Source organism: Lynx rufus, unplaced genomic scaffold, assembly GCF_022079265.1.
Source record: "Lynx rufus isolate CCGP_SWC_20201006 ecotype Redwood Valley unplaced genomic scaffold, mLynRuf1.p SCAF_20, whole genome shotgun sequence".
Classification (NCBI taxonomy): Eukaryota; Metazoa; Chordata; class Mammalia; order Carnivora; family Felidae; genus Lynx; species Lynx rufus.
In genome coordinates, this window is record NW_025814835.1 from 13,496,704 (window position 1) to 13,513,831 (window position 17,128).

The window sequence follows — 17,128 nt, forward strand, 5'->3', positions numbered from 1 at the left end:
ACAACCTGAGATAAGCTGACACATAATGAATACATATATTTCCTCCAGAGTAACTCCTTTTCATTAAAAGCATTGTGTCTTATGGGGAGGAGGTGAAGGGAGAACAAAACAAAGAATTGGAAAAGAAGGGTCTATTGGTATGAGGGCTACACAGGTCAAGTACCAGCAGCTTCCAAATCCAGCAATATTAACAATTTATTGTGTTTAGAAAGTGTTTCTTTGGATGCAGAGTTTACAGAGAAGTCAGGTGGGACTTAACCCGGGCTTTTGCCACTTAAGGGGAACAGAACTTGCCAAAGAAAATGATGTTTCGCGTTTTGTTGTGCCTGACGATGTAAATAAACGGGTGGTCGGCATTGAATTCATCCTTGTGTTGCAGGATTCGTGACCCTGGCACCTCCATGGAATCCCCACCATCTTCAGTTATTTCTAAGCACACTCTGTGAACGACATTGGAGAGGGCCACTCCCTTGGTCTCTGACATTCCAGAGAAATCGGATGTATTCTCATTAAAGATATTTTTCAGCCCTAGATTTTCCAGACTAGCTTTGGGATCAACAATCTTTTCCACCTTAAATTTTGGAATGGAGAGTTTGACTTTGGCATTGGCCATGGTGCTGGGATTAGTCCACTGCAAGAGCGTCTCTGAGTTGAGTTGTTGTTCAACCTGAAGGACCAAAAGGAAAGGAAATTATTTTTTTATTCCCAGATGTGAAAGATCCTGCTTGATTGGCAACAGAAAGTGCCATCGTGAGTCCAGTGGTGAAGCAGTGCACTCAGACCACCGAAAATGGAATCAACCCTGCGGTCCGGGTGTGGGACTGGTTTCCCGCATCAAAGATGCACCCAGCCACCCAGCACTGCTCTCCTCCCCGCCATGCTCCGACCACAGTCCCCTTGCCCCGAAATGTCTCAGGCTATTTCTTTCAAGTTATAGAGTAGAAATGGATGTGTGGCCGATGATGTTGCATAAATAAGAGTAAAATAAACCTAAAACTAGGAGGGCTTTTATACATACTATTGCTTGAATGCTTGTTTTAATTTCTCCTCTAGGAAATCCAGAATATTCGGGTACTTGGCCTGGCATCAAAAGTAACTCAAATCAAATCTAAAGTTACTCTTTGTAAAATGAGTTACTCTTTGTTAAGCTGTCTATGGTCATTCTCGAAGACCGGGGGTGATGAATGCATCCATTTCAGTTGGTTATTTTAAAAATGAGAGCTATGCCATGACACATGAAATGGTTGAGTCACAAAATTCTTCACTGAGCAAATCTGAAATTGCTCCTTGCCCTCCCAACCCCTCACTGGCTGGAGAAGAAACAAGAATACAACTGAGAATGGTAGTACCTTGACCGTATTATCATGGGACAATCCTGCACTGAAGTTATTCACATGAAACTCATAAAAATCAGTAACATGGCAAGGTCACAGACTGGTCACAAGTCTGTTTTGTGTTTAGTGGGGGAAGGTACCGTTGGATTCTCTTGTTCATCTATGATAATCTGGTTTTCAATGACTACTGTTTTTATTTATGGCACATTATTAGAACCGAAAGATTGCCATAAGTAACTAGAATTTTTCAGCCAAAAGGTATATTCTCTTGCCCATTTATTATCTGAGAATGAAGAGAGGGAAGAATATTCATTCATAATTCAAAAAGACTAGTCAGAAGGGGGAAAAAAAAAGTTTTTTCCCCTCCTCCATTATATATGTGTTATGGGTCAAATTGTGCCCCCTCCCAGCAAAAAACTAAATTTTTATATTGAAGTCTTAACCCACGGTGCCTTAGAATGTGACCTTATGGGGAAACAGAATCCTTGTAGGTGTCATTACTTAAGATGAAGTCATGAGGATGGGCCCTAACTTAATATGACCAGTGTCCTTATAAAAAGGAAAATTTTGGACACAGATACACACGCATACAGGGAGGAAGCCACGTGAAGACAGAGGCAGAGATTGAAGTGACACATGTTAAGCCAAGGAACACCAAAGATTGGTGGCCAATCTCCAGAAGCTAAGTGGGGAGGCATAGAACAGAGTCTCCTTCCCAACCCTCAGCAGGAACCAACACCTGAGCTCAGATTTCTAGCCTCTGGAACTATGAGAGAATAAATTCTTGTTTAAGCTACTCAGTTTGTGGTACTTATTATGGTGGCCCCTGGAGAAGAACACAAAGCGTGTTCTTGAATTTCTCTGAGGCTCAAAAGTTTGGTTTCTCCCATTCTGTACTTTAATCAGAAAAAAAAAAAAATGGTATGAGGGTCTTTCACGTAAGTAAGGTAAAGTGCAAAACAGCTGAATAACAACAGCGAGAGAAGAGGAGATAGGGCATGGAGTGGAGTGAAAAAGAAAAAGCGCAGTGAATGTGAATGAAAGAATAATGAAGGCCAGGGACGCCTGGGTGGCTCAGTCCATTAAGCGTCCGACTCTTGGCTTTGGCTCAGGTCACGATCTCACGGTTTGATCATGGGTTTCAGCCCCGCATCAGGGCTTGGGATTCTCTGTCTCCCTCTCTCTCTGCCCCTCCCCTGCTCGAGCTCTAGATAAATAAATAAATAAATAAACAAACAAACATTAAGGAAAAAGAGTAACGAAGGCCAGTGGTGGATAAAGCGTAATGACCATTAAAGCAGCAGGTAGGAGGGACGTGGACTGAGACCACTCCCTGGAAAGCCAGGGCGTAACCGAGGCATGACTGGAAATGAAGCGGGTGACCTCTGGGGTCCTCAACGAGCCTGTCCTTCTCCCTGGCCAAGGGCCGAGGCCCCGGTGGAGGGGAGCTAGGGAGCTGGGAACACGGGGCCGAGGGGGGAGCAGGTGGCCCTGGGTGGCTGGATGGGGCTACCAGAGCAGAGGGGGAGCAAAAGCATCCTTCACAAGGAGATGAACCTCTACTGTTATTTACACCTCGTGCCTCTAATAACCTCCATAAAGGATGAAGCATAATAAAATCTCCTCTGTGTGTACACATTAAAAGAGCTTTTCCGGACCCGTAGAAGGTACAACACAAAGTGAACCCTAAAGCAGGCTGCAGACTTTATGAATAGTGTGTGGACAACTGGTTCATCGGTTGTAACAGATGTACCACACTAACGCAAGATGCTAATAATAGGCACTCGGGGCTAGATTAAGAACACAGATTCCAACTTCCCGGGCTCCAATTCTGATTCTACGTGCCACCGATGAGTTAGGTGACCACAGACTTGTCACCTCCCCTGCTGTGCCTCAGGTCCCTCAGTCAACAAGAGCACCGTGACAGCTTCTAATAAATAGATAGGCCTGTCCCAAGAAGTCGAGGAGAAGGCGTACATGGGGACCTCACAGCTCCTGGCTGGTCACGAGTGCCAAATACATGCTGGCCGTTTTCATATCAAAGACAAAGGCCCAGAAAGGACTACGAAACCCTTGGAGACGACTGAGCAAGTGATGTGTAAGGCAGGGCAGCGTCACAGCCACGCACAGTGCCCTCCACACGGCTCCTTGTCACAGCAGGTGGCACCTTTGTGTTGAACACCCCTCTCCCTCCTCACCTTCTCCAGGCCCGTGGACTCATCCTCCACATCCTTGGGGAGCAGAATAAGCAGGCTGAGGTGTTTGTTTTGAAAGGGAAGCTCTATGATCTTACAATTAATACCATCAATGTTGCCCATACAGAACGTGGCGTCCATATTCATCATCTGCACCGGTTTGGTGTCTGTCTGTAAGAGAAGAAGAAATTCGGATCACTTGCTTTTCAGTTCACACAAGCATAAATACACACACCCGCACGCACACGCACACACGCACATTTGTTCTTGTTATAGTTTCAGACCATTGTGGTGTAATCATCCCTCCGCTGGGATCCCAACTGTACTGGACCCAGACCATCACCGACTGTCCCCGGACGAGCAATGACTTCCTTTGAAAAGCCATTCACATGCCTTATCATTCCAATATATTTCGGGAACTATACGTAATACGGCACTTGCTTATACAAAACATTGAAAATAAGAGAATAAGACTGAAAACAGAGGCAGACTTTGACTTAGTCTTTATAGATGCTCATAATTGCCAGCTCTTTATTCCTGGTGGAGTGGAAATAAATTCGAGGGCAAACCACATAGCTACTTAGGCAGCGTTTGCTGGTCGAATACATATGAGGGAACACTCAGCACACAGCAAGACACAAATCACATTTGTTTGGTCCTCTGTTCTCCTTTGTTTTTAATCCCCCTCTCCCTGTACGGCCGCCTACTCTGATCTGAGCTGTGAAGAAGTCTGAATTCGAGATAAGAACCTGGGGTTTCGGTCTCAAATGTGACATAAACAGATGGTGTGATCTTAAGGGAGTCACTTCACTCCTTGGACCTCAGTTTCCTTGTCAGTAGCAGGAGGGAATTGGACATTTCAGAATGGTCGTTACCTCTGGGGAGGAACCTTGAGACAGGGAAGGAGGGGCTACCCAGGGGAAGTGCTATTGTTGTTGTATTTTTTTTTTTTTTTCTTTAAGAGATCTGAAATAGAGGCGCCTGGGTGGCTCAGTCGGTTAAGCATCTGACTTCGACTTCGGCTCAGGTCACAATCTCGAGGTTTGTGAGTTCGAGCCCCGCATGGGGCTCTGTGCTGACAGCTCGGAGCCTGGAGCCTGCTTCGGATTCTGTGCCTCCCTCTTTCTCTGTCCCACCCCTGCTCATGCTCTGGGTCTCCGTGTCTCTCAATAATAAACGTTAAAAAAAATTTTAAAGATCTAAAATAAATACAGCAAAATATAAAGATTGACAAAGCTGACTGTTGAGTACATTGGAGTTTGTTTTATTATTTTCTAGAATACTCTACATGTTTAAAATATTTCATAATTTCTTAAATGAGAATATTAAGTAACCAAATTATCTCTTTTTTAAAATTTTTTTTTTCAACGTTTATTTATTTTTGGGACAGAGAGAGACAGAGCATGAACGGGGGAGGGGCAGAGAGAGAGGGAGACACAGAATCGGAAACAGGCTCCAGGCTCTGAGCCATCAGCCCAGAGCCTGACGCGGGGCTCGAACTCCCGGACCGCGAGATCGTGACCTGGCTGAAGTCGGACGCTTAACCGACTGCGCCACCCAGGCGCCCCCCAAATTATCTCTTAAGTCGCTTCTAGTTCCAATGCATTCCACACTCCTCCAAAAGGGTCTTGGTGCCCAGGCTTTTCTCTCTGGGCAGCATCCCAGGCCCTTCCTTCTCTCTGTCCCCATTGATATCTGACTGTGCCTCTGCTACTGACATGACTGATTTTCTGAAGGAAAATTAGTTCATACTAAAGAGTAAGAGACTGACAGTAAATTACTGTAGCTTATTATTTCGATCTATATCTCCCTCAGGATATTTGCCTGTTAACTGGATCTCTTTTAGGGGACATTTTAAGCTTCATATCAGGCCTGGGAGATAATATTTCAGTAAAACTTATATCTGGGATCTTCAAACAGTAAACTGAATTTCCCCCAACACCTCTCAGCAGAGCTAGACTATGCTTATTTTACTTTTTGTAATACCTCTATTTCAATACTTGTCACATGGTTAGAGATGTTTGTTTATGTGACTGTTTCCCACACACACACACACCCCTCACCCTAACTAGACTACAGTCAAAGCAGAAACCATGTCTTATTATCTTGATATATCCCATCACGTAGTAGTTGCTCACTAAATATTTGGTCAATAAATAATTAAAGACTTCCATTCTAGGTACAACCAGAAATAGAATTAGGATAGAAAAGCATACTACTTTTGAAATTTACTGCTAATGCTTTCATTTATTTCTCTTAAAGACACTCTAGATTTGTCTAAAACTCTCCATCAAGTTAGACGGCTAGTCATGTGAATTTGCCTATAGTTGTGGCCACCAAATACAGGCATCTATTTCATTTATCAGCAGCGAAGATGGATACAATAATTCCATTTTCCAGAATATAAATCGAGAGACATATCTTCTGAACACAGGACTAAATACAGACTCTTCCAAAAAACGTGTGCGTGTGTTCACCTTGTCCGAACAGGCACTATTTACACCTTTCATAATACAACTTCCTCAATTTAGTCTACCCTTAAAGAAGACACCATGGGACAGGAGAAAAGGTTTATTTAGTAAGACCTGTGAAAAAGTTCAGAGGCTGACAAAAGTAATGCAACGGAAACAAAGGAAAAGTCCGCGTTCAAAAGGAGGGTGTATCCTCACGCAGCAGTGTTTTCCTGCTTGGTTAGAGGCCACGCTGAAAAATCAGTGACATTTCAAATCTTGAGTGACTCTCTTCTAGAGTCTGAGTCTCCAGGATCTGACACCTCCCAGCTTTATGATTTGATGACAGTAAAGGAGTCCCCCGCACTCCCCCTCCCTTCCGCCCATGAACACTTTCTTAAATATAAAAACTACACCTCTGGGTGCAGTGGGGGCGTGCTCACTGACTATTACGAGAGGGGATTATGGTTCTTTGCCCACCCCTCCCCTCCCAACCATTGGTCTCAGGAAAGGCACACTACCTCCTATGCCTCAATTTTCCATAATTTTTCAGATCTGTACTTGGGAGCCTTTGACACGCGGCCTTACGTACCTTGTTGATTCTGAAAGGGCATTCTCTGGTTTCGGATTCAGGAAATTTCTTCATCCACTTTCCAACGAAGTAGGCAGCATTAACCACCAGGATTTGGGTCTGGTCACTGACACCGCTGTCAGACAAAATGTTCTCAAAGCGGCCTGCAAACAATTGTAGGAAACCACAGATTGCACAGGGTTATTCTTCAACACCACATCTGGGATCCACACCGCATCCGCTCCCTGGGTATTTGTCACGGCTGGAGCCACCCACGCAAGGTTCGATCGATGGCCCGGAATGCCTCACAAGGGTTCCTTTCTCTCCTTTCATCCTGTTGCGAGAAGACTTACCGAGGAGATCTGGCGGCAGGGCTGGGGCGGGCAGAAAGCAGAGGGGAAGGGAGGGAGAAGAACAGGAAGAACAGGAAGAAGAAAAGCACGAGCTACCCCTTTTGAATGCCTGGTGTGGGGCAGTGTGCTAGAGATTTCCTATGCACGATATCTGTGTATTTCTCCCCATTTTACAGATGAGGACGCTGAGAATTGCTGTTAAGTCACTTGTCCGAGATGACACATGAGCAAGGAGGGATTCGGGATTCTAATGAGTCTTTTGGACTGCAAAGCCTGTGCTCTGGGATGAAGACGCACGAGTGTAATTTTAGCCTTTTCACGCATATTCCCTCACAAGGATCCTGTAAAGCCAGGATCGTCCGCCGCATTTTATACTTGAGGAACCTGGGACTCGGAAAGGCCAAGCAGCCTTCCTCGTGCCCGCAGCTGGAAAGCAGATCCGCACAGAACCGAGCTGCGCTCTTGGCCAAACAGCTTGCCACCCTCCCCTCCCCCACCCAAAGATTACATTGCTGCAGACACCTGTTTGTGTCAAGGTCGGCACCGTAATTACCGCACAGATCAAGCTCCCAACAGCCACAACAGTTCAGTGGTGATAATGCCTTGATAGAGCAAAGTCCTCACATTTGAATAGTACTGACATGTTTAGCAAGGGATTCTCACTGACCTAATCCCTCGGATTGTCACCTCTCCGCTCAGGACCCGCTTCGTGGACCTGTGGCGGTGTGTGTGCAGGGCCCTGTACTGGCTTCATGCTCCCCTGTCACCACCTTAAAATGCGTAATACCTTTTTTAATAAGGAGCCCCGCATTTTCAGTCCCGCCAACATCACACGATGTGCTGAATCCGTAATCATGTCAAAGAAGGAACTTAAAGACCGGAGAAGAAGGGGAGCCAGCAGGTGGTCATTTCAACTGAAACCTCGAATTTCTGATTCTAAACTCAGAGGACTTTTCACTAAGCTACCTTCTCCCATAAAAACCTTAAATTTGTGAAGGTCTTTTAAAGGCCCTTGGAGAGCAAAATACAATTATATGGCAATTCTAGAAGCAAAACAATTACACAGCGATTTAAACGGAGCTGCTTTTGCTTATAAATTTTTAAATTGTGCACAGCCTGGCGTTACTTATACCTGTTTTTTCTTTACATATGAAGGCAATGAAAAGGTCATTTCAAGGACATATATATGTATGAATATGCACGTGTGTCCACGCATAGCTATGGCTACCATATATTACCTTCGCTATCTTATATTATTCTTTAACCTATATTGTCTAACCTGATTCTCACAACAACCGTGTAAAAATTAACCAAGTAACATATGCCCCATCTTACAGTTCAGTAAACTGAGGTTCTCTATCCAAATAACTCAGTGCAAAGTGGCAGTGTCTGGATTTGAACCTGGGTCTTCCATGACTCTGAGACCACGTTCTCTCCATGGCCTCACTCTGCAGTTACAGCGTGGAACCTGTCATTCCTGAGTCAGCGGCACGACCGGCACGACAGGACCCCTCTGGCCATTCCTACAGGAAGCGTGTCTCCCTTGCCGAGAAGCGTGACCCTCCCGGGACTGCAGGTGGGACCTGAAAGGTTCATCTGCACAGTCAGTCCTTCACATTTAAGTGCTGTGTCCCAACAAGTCCACTCTGTACAACACAAACATGTCCCCGGGAAGGGACACATGGACACTGACCGGCACTCAGACTCATCCCAGCTCCAATTCCTATCAGGGGAGGACGACTCACCATGGAGGTGGGGTGGGGCGGGGAGGGTCGGTGCAGGAGGAGAGCACTGAGCCAGGGGCAGGACCTGGCAGATACTGCGGAAGAGACCCTGAGGCTAGCAGAGGGCAGACCAGCACTGGGAGTGGTGGGTCTGAGGACAAGTTTCCTCCTCAGTTCACTTCGTTTTTTCTGGATGTGTGTTTGATTGCCTAGGAGCTTTTGTCCTTTTTTCCTTCAAAAAATGTGCAGAATTTTTGAGCCGAAGGTGGCCGCAGGGATTAAGTTAAAGCCCAAGCCCTTCGTCTCCGCATCGAGAAACTGGCCAGTGAGTGGCCCAACGCCACGCTCTGTTGGAGGCAGGGCTGGGGCTCCAGGAGGACCAGCCAGCAGCTCCCTGGGGAGCACAGCAAAGTGGACCAGAACTGAAGCACCAGGAATTCCTGCCAAGCCTTAGATGACGAGGGTGTCGACACGCCCAGGAGTCACGTGGTTGACATGTCTGGCATTTCAAGGGCAAGAATTTAGCCTGTCTACTGAAGGCATCCAAGGAAGCCTCCAGATGTTCAGTCCTCTGCTTAGCAGAAAGAGTCAAGAGAAGGCGGTGTCCAAGTAAGTAAAAGATACTTGCCGTCGGTGAGGTCCTTGATGGACTGGTTGATCTGACTTTTCGTCTCTTCCAATTTATCTTTGAAGTCAACGGTTTCCATTTCCTTCGCGTAGGGTCTCTTTGTAGAGCTGATGAACTCCTGAAAAACGTCCAGCTCATAAAATCACAAAATACCTGAACTCTGCAGTCAAACCATCGTGCCCTTCCACGATTCCAACTAAATTGGGGTTTGTAAAATGTCCAGATGGGTGAATACCCTTTCAGCATCTGTAAATACTATAAATGGAGGCTTCATGTGGAAATCAATGAAATGCCCTTCGTATAAAGTGTTTCATTTCTTCAATTCTAAGACAATAGCTATTATTAAATGCCTCTCTCAGTGTAGTAGCAGCTTTGGAGGAAAGAAAGAAACATTACGCTACACAAGAGTTATAATATGAATCCAACTTAGAAACATTAAAGGGTATATTATATAGATGTAGATATAGATATAGATAGATATCTTAGAACAGAAGAAATGTACAGAAAAGAGAACTCTGTGAGCAGGAAACTCTTACTCACTGACATTCATACCAACTCTAGAGATTTGCTACTAAAAGTGGAGCTCAAGGACCAAGAGCCACAGCATCACCTGGGATCTTAATAGAAATGCAAATTCTTGGGGCGCCTGGGTGGCTCAGTTGATTAAACATCTGACTTTGGTTCAGGTCATGATCTCAAGGTTCCAGGGTTTGAACCCCGCATGGGACTCTGTGCTGACAGACCAGAGCCTGGAGGTTGCTTCAGATTCTGTCTCCCTCTCTCTCTGCCCCTCCCCCCCCACTCTGTCTCTCTCTCTCAAAAATAAATGGTAAAAAAATTAAAAAAAAAAAGAAAGAAAGAAATGCAGGCTCTCAGGCCCCACCCCAGACGTACTGAACCAGAATGTGCATTTTAACAAGATTCCCGGTGGACTCTTCTCACATTTAAGTTTGAAACAGGGCTCCGTAGTGAACGCGGCAGGGGTTGTATTGTTAAAAATGCCAAACCCCAAGACCCATCCCCACTGAGTGATCTGAGGCCAGGAATTAGCACTTTTCACAAACATCCAGGTAGTTCTGAGGCAGGCAGCCCCCCTCAGGCCACGCGCTCCTTTGTTCTATTCTTGGTGCATTTGCAAGTGATGTACACCCAACAGAAGGATGGAAAAAATTTCTTTAAACTTCAAAAATTTCTTTAAACCGGCTTTGAAAAAATCTCTTTCAACTCCAAACTCAAGTTTGGTTGAAATAATTCAAAATGTTGAACGGAAGTTCAACCAAATGAAACATATCTGATTAAACGTCCTAAGCACAGGGGGCCCCTTGAATTTCTTCAGAGCAGTGACAGCCTCAGCCACTTTGCATCTGTGAACTACAACCCAACCTTGGGACTGCGTGTTGCCGTTGACTGAGAGAACTGGGGCCACCCCAAAACATCAGAGCCTCACCAAGATAAAGACACCTCCACTGTCCTCACTGCTGGCGCAAAATGTATTCAGCATCTTCCTAAGGACCACCTGGGGAGCTTTCAAAAAACTTTCCATGCTCGGACCCCAGCTCACATCTCAGTATTTTTTTTTTTAATTATCTGGGTGATTGTTGGCAGAAAAGAAGGCTGCGTATATATGTCTTCAAGCAATAAGAATAAAATTACAACATGGGGCGCCTGGGTGGCTCAGTGGGTTAAGCATCGACTTCGGCTCAGCTCGTGATCTCATGGTTCACGAGTTTGAGCCCCGCGTCGGGCTCTGGGCTGACAGCTCAGCTCAGAGCCTGGAGCCTGCTTCAGATTCCGTGTCTCCCTCTCTCTCTGCCCCTCCCTGACTCGTGCTCTGTCTCTCTCTCTCCCTCTCAAAAAAATGAATAAACATTAAAAAAAATTTTTTAAGAATAAAGTCACAACAATAATCTAGTGATGGATGTCCTCAAAAGATCTCAACCAGAAAGACAGCTACCGTAGCAGTTAGTAAAACTATGGTAAGCTATTTAACCGACAGTCTACCTTTTAGATTTGGAGAGCTTGCAGTTTTGAACAGGCAACCACAAACTGAATCAATTCTTTATTGTTAAAGTAGAGAAAGAACGTCTATGTGGTAGTCTAGAATGCTGGCTACGTGTTTCAAATACAGACTTGAAAAATATTGTGATATACTCTGGGATCAAATCTAAGGATACTACAGTATACATTATATGATTCCTTCAAGAAACAGCTAAAATTAAATACCTAGAGCTACCTTGTACAGATACCCACGCGACCAGCCGAGTAAAGCAAACAAAACCAATTTGTGACGGATGAAAACTATTAATTCATACAGTTGTTATTTTTCTCATTGATTTGGGAAACATCAAGAGAATATTGTATGCAGAAACAGATGAGGCGGAGAACTTTAGGGAACTCAAAATGTTCATCCAGGTCATTTGCCCTGCTGTTTAAGGAGAACCCTAGCTGACCCAATGGTCACAGATCTTAAAAAAGGAGAATTCCATACATTCCCTTACCCCCTCACCTCCCCCCTTAACTAAGCCCCCCACTACTTTCTCAGGGCAGACAGTCTCTCCCTGGCTGTCCTGTCTGCCCCTCCTGGGGATGTATCAATAAACTTCTATCTTCTTTGTTCTGCCTCAGGGCCGTCCCCACCCCCCGGACCCCCTTACCCTCCTGCCAGCCTCCATCAGATTGGACCACACCACACTTGGCGCCCCCCATCTGATCAAGAGACCCCACACTCCCCACCAGGACTGATTTATTTTAATAAGCTTCAAATCATAAATGAGCATCTTAGAAGTGGATTTCGCTGAAAACAAAGTGGTGGGTGTAACCGCGTGAAAATGCCACTCCTGGTAAAGAGTCGAATGGTGCGAATTGCTTTAACCCACTTACTGTAGAAGGATTCAGAGATTTGTCTACGTAGAGTCGTTTGATCAGTTTCAGGGAGTAAAAGGAACTAAGTTTGTTTACATCCGATGTCACTGTTTGAAATCCAAAGGGTACATCTTTGATGTTTCCAAAATGAAGGACCTGTGAAGAGAAAACAATCCATCATCCACCAAGCTTTGTCTCTTCCCACTGCAATGGATACAGGACCATGGGGGAGCAGTATCTTCCTGCTCAACTGTCCTCATAAAGCAAGGCTTCTCAACCTGAGTGTCATTGACATCTGGGGCTGGATAATTCTTGGGGGTGTGTGGGGGTGCAGTCCTGGGTACTGTAGGATGCTTAGCAGCAGACTAACTGCCAGTAGCACTCCTTCCTCCATTTGTGACACCAAAAATGTCTGCGGGCCTTGCCGGGTGTCCCTGGGAAAAGAGGGAGAGGAACCGTCCCCAGCTGAGAAATACTGCCATAATGATACTCTTCTCTTTACTCAACTATCGGGGGGATTTTGCCCTTTGTTCAAAATGATGCCTCTGAGGCTCAGACCAAGGCCTTTCTAAACATGGGAAAGAGTGAAGCTGGGGTATAATTTCTATCCAATTTATTTATTACTTTTTTGATATTTACGTATTTATGTATTTATTTATTTTTGAGAGAGAGAGAGAGAGAGAGAGCACACGCACGTGTGCGCACAAGTTGGGGAGGGGCAGAGAGAGAGGGGGAGAGAGGATCCCAAGCAGGGATTCAGCGCTGTCGGTGCAGAGTCCTACATGGGGTTCGAACCCGCAAACGGCAAGATGGTGACCTGAGCCGAAATCAAGAGTCAGACACTCAAGCAACCGAGCCACCCACGCGCCCCCTTCTATCTAGTTTAGACGCAAGCGAAGAGAGATTAACACCAAGAGAGACCATCATTAGGCAGATGTCAGATTCGGGGATAGAGGGTCTCTAGCAAGGTCTATGTGACCCCATCAGTTGTTCCAACAAGTCGCTCTAACCGTGAGCTGCTGCATCACTGGTGGTAGAGTCAGCACAAGAGGTGGCTGCCCTGGGTGGGCTACAGTCAGACACCCTTGCCTTGGAATCCCAGCCTGTACCCGCCAGAAACGTAATCTTGCCCAGCCCTTCAGAGCTTCCCTTTCCCCTCTGGAAAATGGACTGAGAATACCTACTTTTCGGCGTTGCTATGATCATTGCAGACATTATATGGAAACCATCTAAAACATCATATCGAAACCTTAACGATGAGGGGCGCCTGGGTGGCTCAGTCGGTTGAGCACCCGACTTCGGCTCAGGCCATGATCTCACAGTTCGTGAGTTCGAGCCCCGCGTCGGGCTCTGTGCTGACAGCTCAGAGCCTGGAGCCTGCTTGGGATTCTGTGTCTCCCTCTCTCTCTCTGCCCCTTCCCCGCTCATGCTCTGTCTCTCTCTGTCTCTCAAAAATGAATAAACATTAAAAAAAATTTTTTTTAATAAATAAATAAATATAATTTTAAAAGAAAAGAAAAGAAACCTTAATGATGAAATTAGGAAGTGGGGTTCATGAGCAAACGGCTAAGAATTCTTGAGACATTTTTGGTGCAAAAAGGTAATTTTCATATAGCACAGGGACAGGACCTGTGGGCAGAAAGAGCTGCACTGGGGTTGTGAAGGACTGATTGTATACTTTTAAGTTTGTGGTGGGAAGGAGAATAGAGATAAAGTAAGTTTCTAAGGATTTTGAAGCAAGGCTTTCAGGACCTTGTGGGGCTTAGGTGCCATTAAGATAAAGTTACTTTTAGTTTTTAATGACATATAAACATTGAGGCAGCCATGAGTCCCTGAGGAAGGTCACACTCTGGAGGTTTCAGGTGTCAGTGGGCTGCAAGCTGTAAGGAAATTTAATTTAAGCTACGTGTCTCTTGTCTTTGTTTCCCTAGTCAGTTAGTAGTTATTCTTACAGTTATATTCTAAGCTACTTAAAACCACGATGCTATCTTCTGGAAGAAGTCCCCTTCTATTTTGTTCCTAACTTGTCTTTCATTCCAACCGATAGCCCAGCAGCTCTTGTGTTTCATGGTGCCCCAAAACGATGTCTGCATAAGGTGATTCTCTCCTGACTCTTAAGTCATAATAACTGCCCTGACACCACACCTTAGGTAATGTCACTAAATGGGCACATTGTGCCTGTGACTCACAAAGCCTCAGTACTGCAGGGTTAGATGTCTGATCCAAGGCAGTACGTAGCTCTCCTGCCTAATGACAGGTAAAAAGACCAAAAAATTAAAGAACCCAGGTCACCATTACTGGGGGAACCATTGCAGGTACTGAAAAGAGCTTTATTATTATTACTGAGAACAGACCCACCACCAGGAAGGTCTCTTTACCATCCCTTCTCTAGTGGGAGACGAGGAAGGTAAAAGGGGGTAGGAATGGAGGGGTGGGGGGTGAGGAACCAAGGACGGAGAAGAGAGAGACAGCTTTTCTCCACAACTGAAGTTTCCTTTCCAAGCCTCACTCAATTTCACGTGTAAATTGTTCATCCTGACCAAAATAATACTTTGTGGGTCTTACTTTGTAAGGATTTATGGATATAAGAAGAGGTCCCTATTTTTGAAATGCTTGTGAGTTGATGGAAAAGAAGATTCTACTAAACATAAAATCATCAACCTAAGAAGATAACGGAATGGAATTAGGAGCACATCCACCTACGATCCAAAAGGGGACAAAACTTCCAGGCATAAAATGAATAATCCATGGGAATGTAATGTACAGCATGAGGACTGTAGTTAATAACACTGTATTATATACTTGAAAGTTGCTGAGGGAGTAGATCTCAAAAGTTCTACAAGAAAAAAAAAGAATTTGTAACAATGTAGAGTGAGAGATGTCAACTAGACTTATCGTGGCGATCATTTCCAATATGTGCAGATATCAAATCATTATATGGTACATCTAGAACGAATATGTTGTATGTCAATTATATCACAGTTGAAAAGAATGATAACCTAAAATAAAGGTAAGTGAGCAAATATGAAACGTAGCAAGATAGAGAAGATCACTCCATTTGGGGGGTCTAAGAATTTTACAAAGCTAGATGGTCAGCCATAGCCAAAAAGAAACTCAAACAACAACAAAAAAAAAAGTAAAATACACACACATATACATACAACTATATGCATATGTGGGGGAGGGTCGACATCAGTTCATTGCATTCTTCTTAAATAGGATACTCAAGCCCCAGGGAGTATTCTGGAACGTAAGTAAGCACAACGCATCTGCTTCTTTATCCCTGTTACTTGAAGGCAGAAAAAATTTTAAGGTATTTCTATACCAACATAAGCACAGATCGATTTATCTAATATGGACATATTATAGGGTAGAATATATCACAGAGTAGAATGAAGTTGAGCCTGCATCTTAAAATAAAGCATGATGCCATAAATAAACACGCACTGGACGGGGTATCTGCAGTGGCACATTTAACAAACACCATCTTGATTGATTTTCACAAAGTATCAGATAGACTCGCCAAAGGCTACTCGTTAGTGTAAATATTGTGATTGCCTAGCAAGCAGGTCCCCAGGTTGTCCATCACAACACGGTACTTGTAAATGTGGGTCGCAGGAGAGATTAACGACACACTTAAAGATAGATTAAGACGATGCGAGAAATGGCACATTTCTCAATCCTGAGGAATTTTCTCCAAGAGCCCCCATTCATTTTCCCGAGGCACCGCCTCTGTGTTCTGGTAAGTCTGTTCCCACCGAAAGCAGAAACAAGGTATGGAGCTTACCTGTCCAATCTCATTTGCTGTGTCACCTTTGGTGCCTACTTGAGCAAGTGACAGAGAGGTGGAGAGACAGATCGGAGAGAAGAGGACATTGCCCGCTGGCTCCTTTTCACACAGTTGTTTGAACAGGTCAACTGCGAAAGCCGAATTTGCCAGTTGTAGAGCGTCCATTGTGGGCCTGCAGCAAAGGACAAGGATGAGGTTATTTCTAAAGCGTCTCTGAGGTGTTCTCAACGGCGTTCTGCCAATGCAACGGGATTCTATTCAAACAAAGTAACGGTCTTGGGTAGAAGAGACGAAGGAACTTTCAGTAAATGCAATCTGAAAAGCCAATGGTGAAGAAACTTCTGGGAAAACGTCCTAAGGTCTGAACAGCCCAGCATATGGGATCCTCTGTGTGTCCAGCTCTGCCCAGAATCTCCAGATTCAGGCCTACTCGGCCACAAAGGCCATCCTCAGGAGCCTGCACACCTCTTCCTCAGCAGGTGGACGGAACAGTTGATGGCACTGATCAAAATCAGTCGGTCTTAAGGGCGCCCGTGTGGTTCAGTCGGTTGAGCCTCCAACTTTGGCTCAGGTCACGATCTCACAGTTTGTGAGTTCGAGCCCCGCGTTGGGATCTCCGCGGCCAGCACCGAGCCTACTTTAGACCCTCTGTCCCCCTCTCTCTCCTCCCCTCATCCACTGGCTCTCTCTCTCCCTCTCTCAAAAATAAATCAAAAAATCAGAGCAGTTTTGTATGGTTCAATTTAATATTTAGTAAGTGTTACGGGTTGAATAGTGTCTCCCTAAAGGATATGTTGAGGTCGTGAGGGTGGCCCTAATCCAATATGACCAAGGTCCTTGTAAAAACAGGAGAAAAGACACTGAGACAGACGTGCACAAAGGGAAGATGGTGTGAACGCACCCATGGGGAAGGCCACATGACAACAGAGGTAGAGAGTGAACTGGCGCTTCTACAAGCCAAGGAACACCAAAGATCACTGGCAACACCAGAGCCTAAGAAGAAAAACGTGGAACAGACTCTCCCTTACGGCTTGCAGAGAGAGCAGGGCCCTGCAGGTACCTTGATTTCAGGCCCCTCCAGACGGTGGGAGAATAAATTTCTATTGGTTTAAGCCACGCAATTGGTGGTACTTTGTCATAACAGCTCGAGGAGACTCATACAGTCAGTCATGCCTTAGTAGGCCACCTAGAACACAGCAATAGTTAATAAATACAGCTGTT

The 17,128-nt window shown here is 45.1% G+C and overlaps 1 protein-coding gene across 1 annotated transcript; it reads right to left on the bottom strand.

Moving 5' to 3' along the window:
- Positions 1–274: 274 nt before the first annotated feature.
- SERPINB5 (serpin family B member 5) lies at positions 275–16,072 on the bottom strand. Its single transcript, XM_047086155.1, has 6 exons — positions 15,905–16,072; positions 12,136–12,273; positions 9,256–9,373; positions 6,572–6,714; positions 3,533–3,700; positions 275–667 (listed from the first exon to the last, which is right to left on the bottom strand). Exons 1-6 carry the CDS (start codon positions 16,070–16,072, stop codon positions 275–277), a joined length of 1,128 nt encoding a protein of 375 aa, XP_046942111.1.
- Between the last annotated feature and the right edge of the window lie 1,056 nt (positions 16,073–17,128).

What these genes read in the sequence shown, in the direction of transcription:
- SERPINB5 (XM_047086155.1), bottom strand. Translation starts at nt 16,072, where the DNA reads ATGGACGCTCTACAACTGGCAAATTCGGCTTTCGCAGTTGACCTGTTC. An exon ending in AATCTCTGAATCCTTCTACA is followed by an intron (nt 9,374 to 12,135) that starts GTAAGTGGGTTA and finishes GACGTTTTTCAG; the next exon opens with GAGTTCATCAGCTCTACAAA. An exon ending in AGTCCACGGGCCTGGAGAAG is followed by an intron (nt 668 to 3,532) that starts GTGAGGAGGGAG and finishes TTGGTCCTTCAG; the next exon opens with GTTGAACAACAACTCAACTC.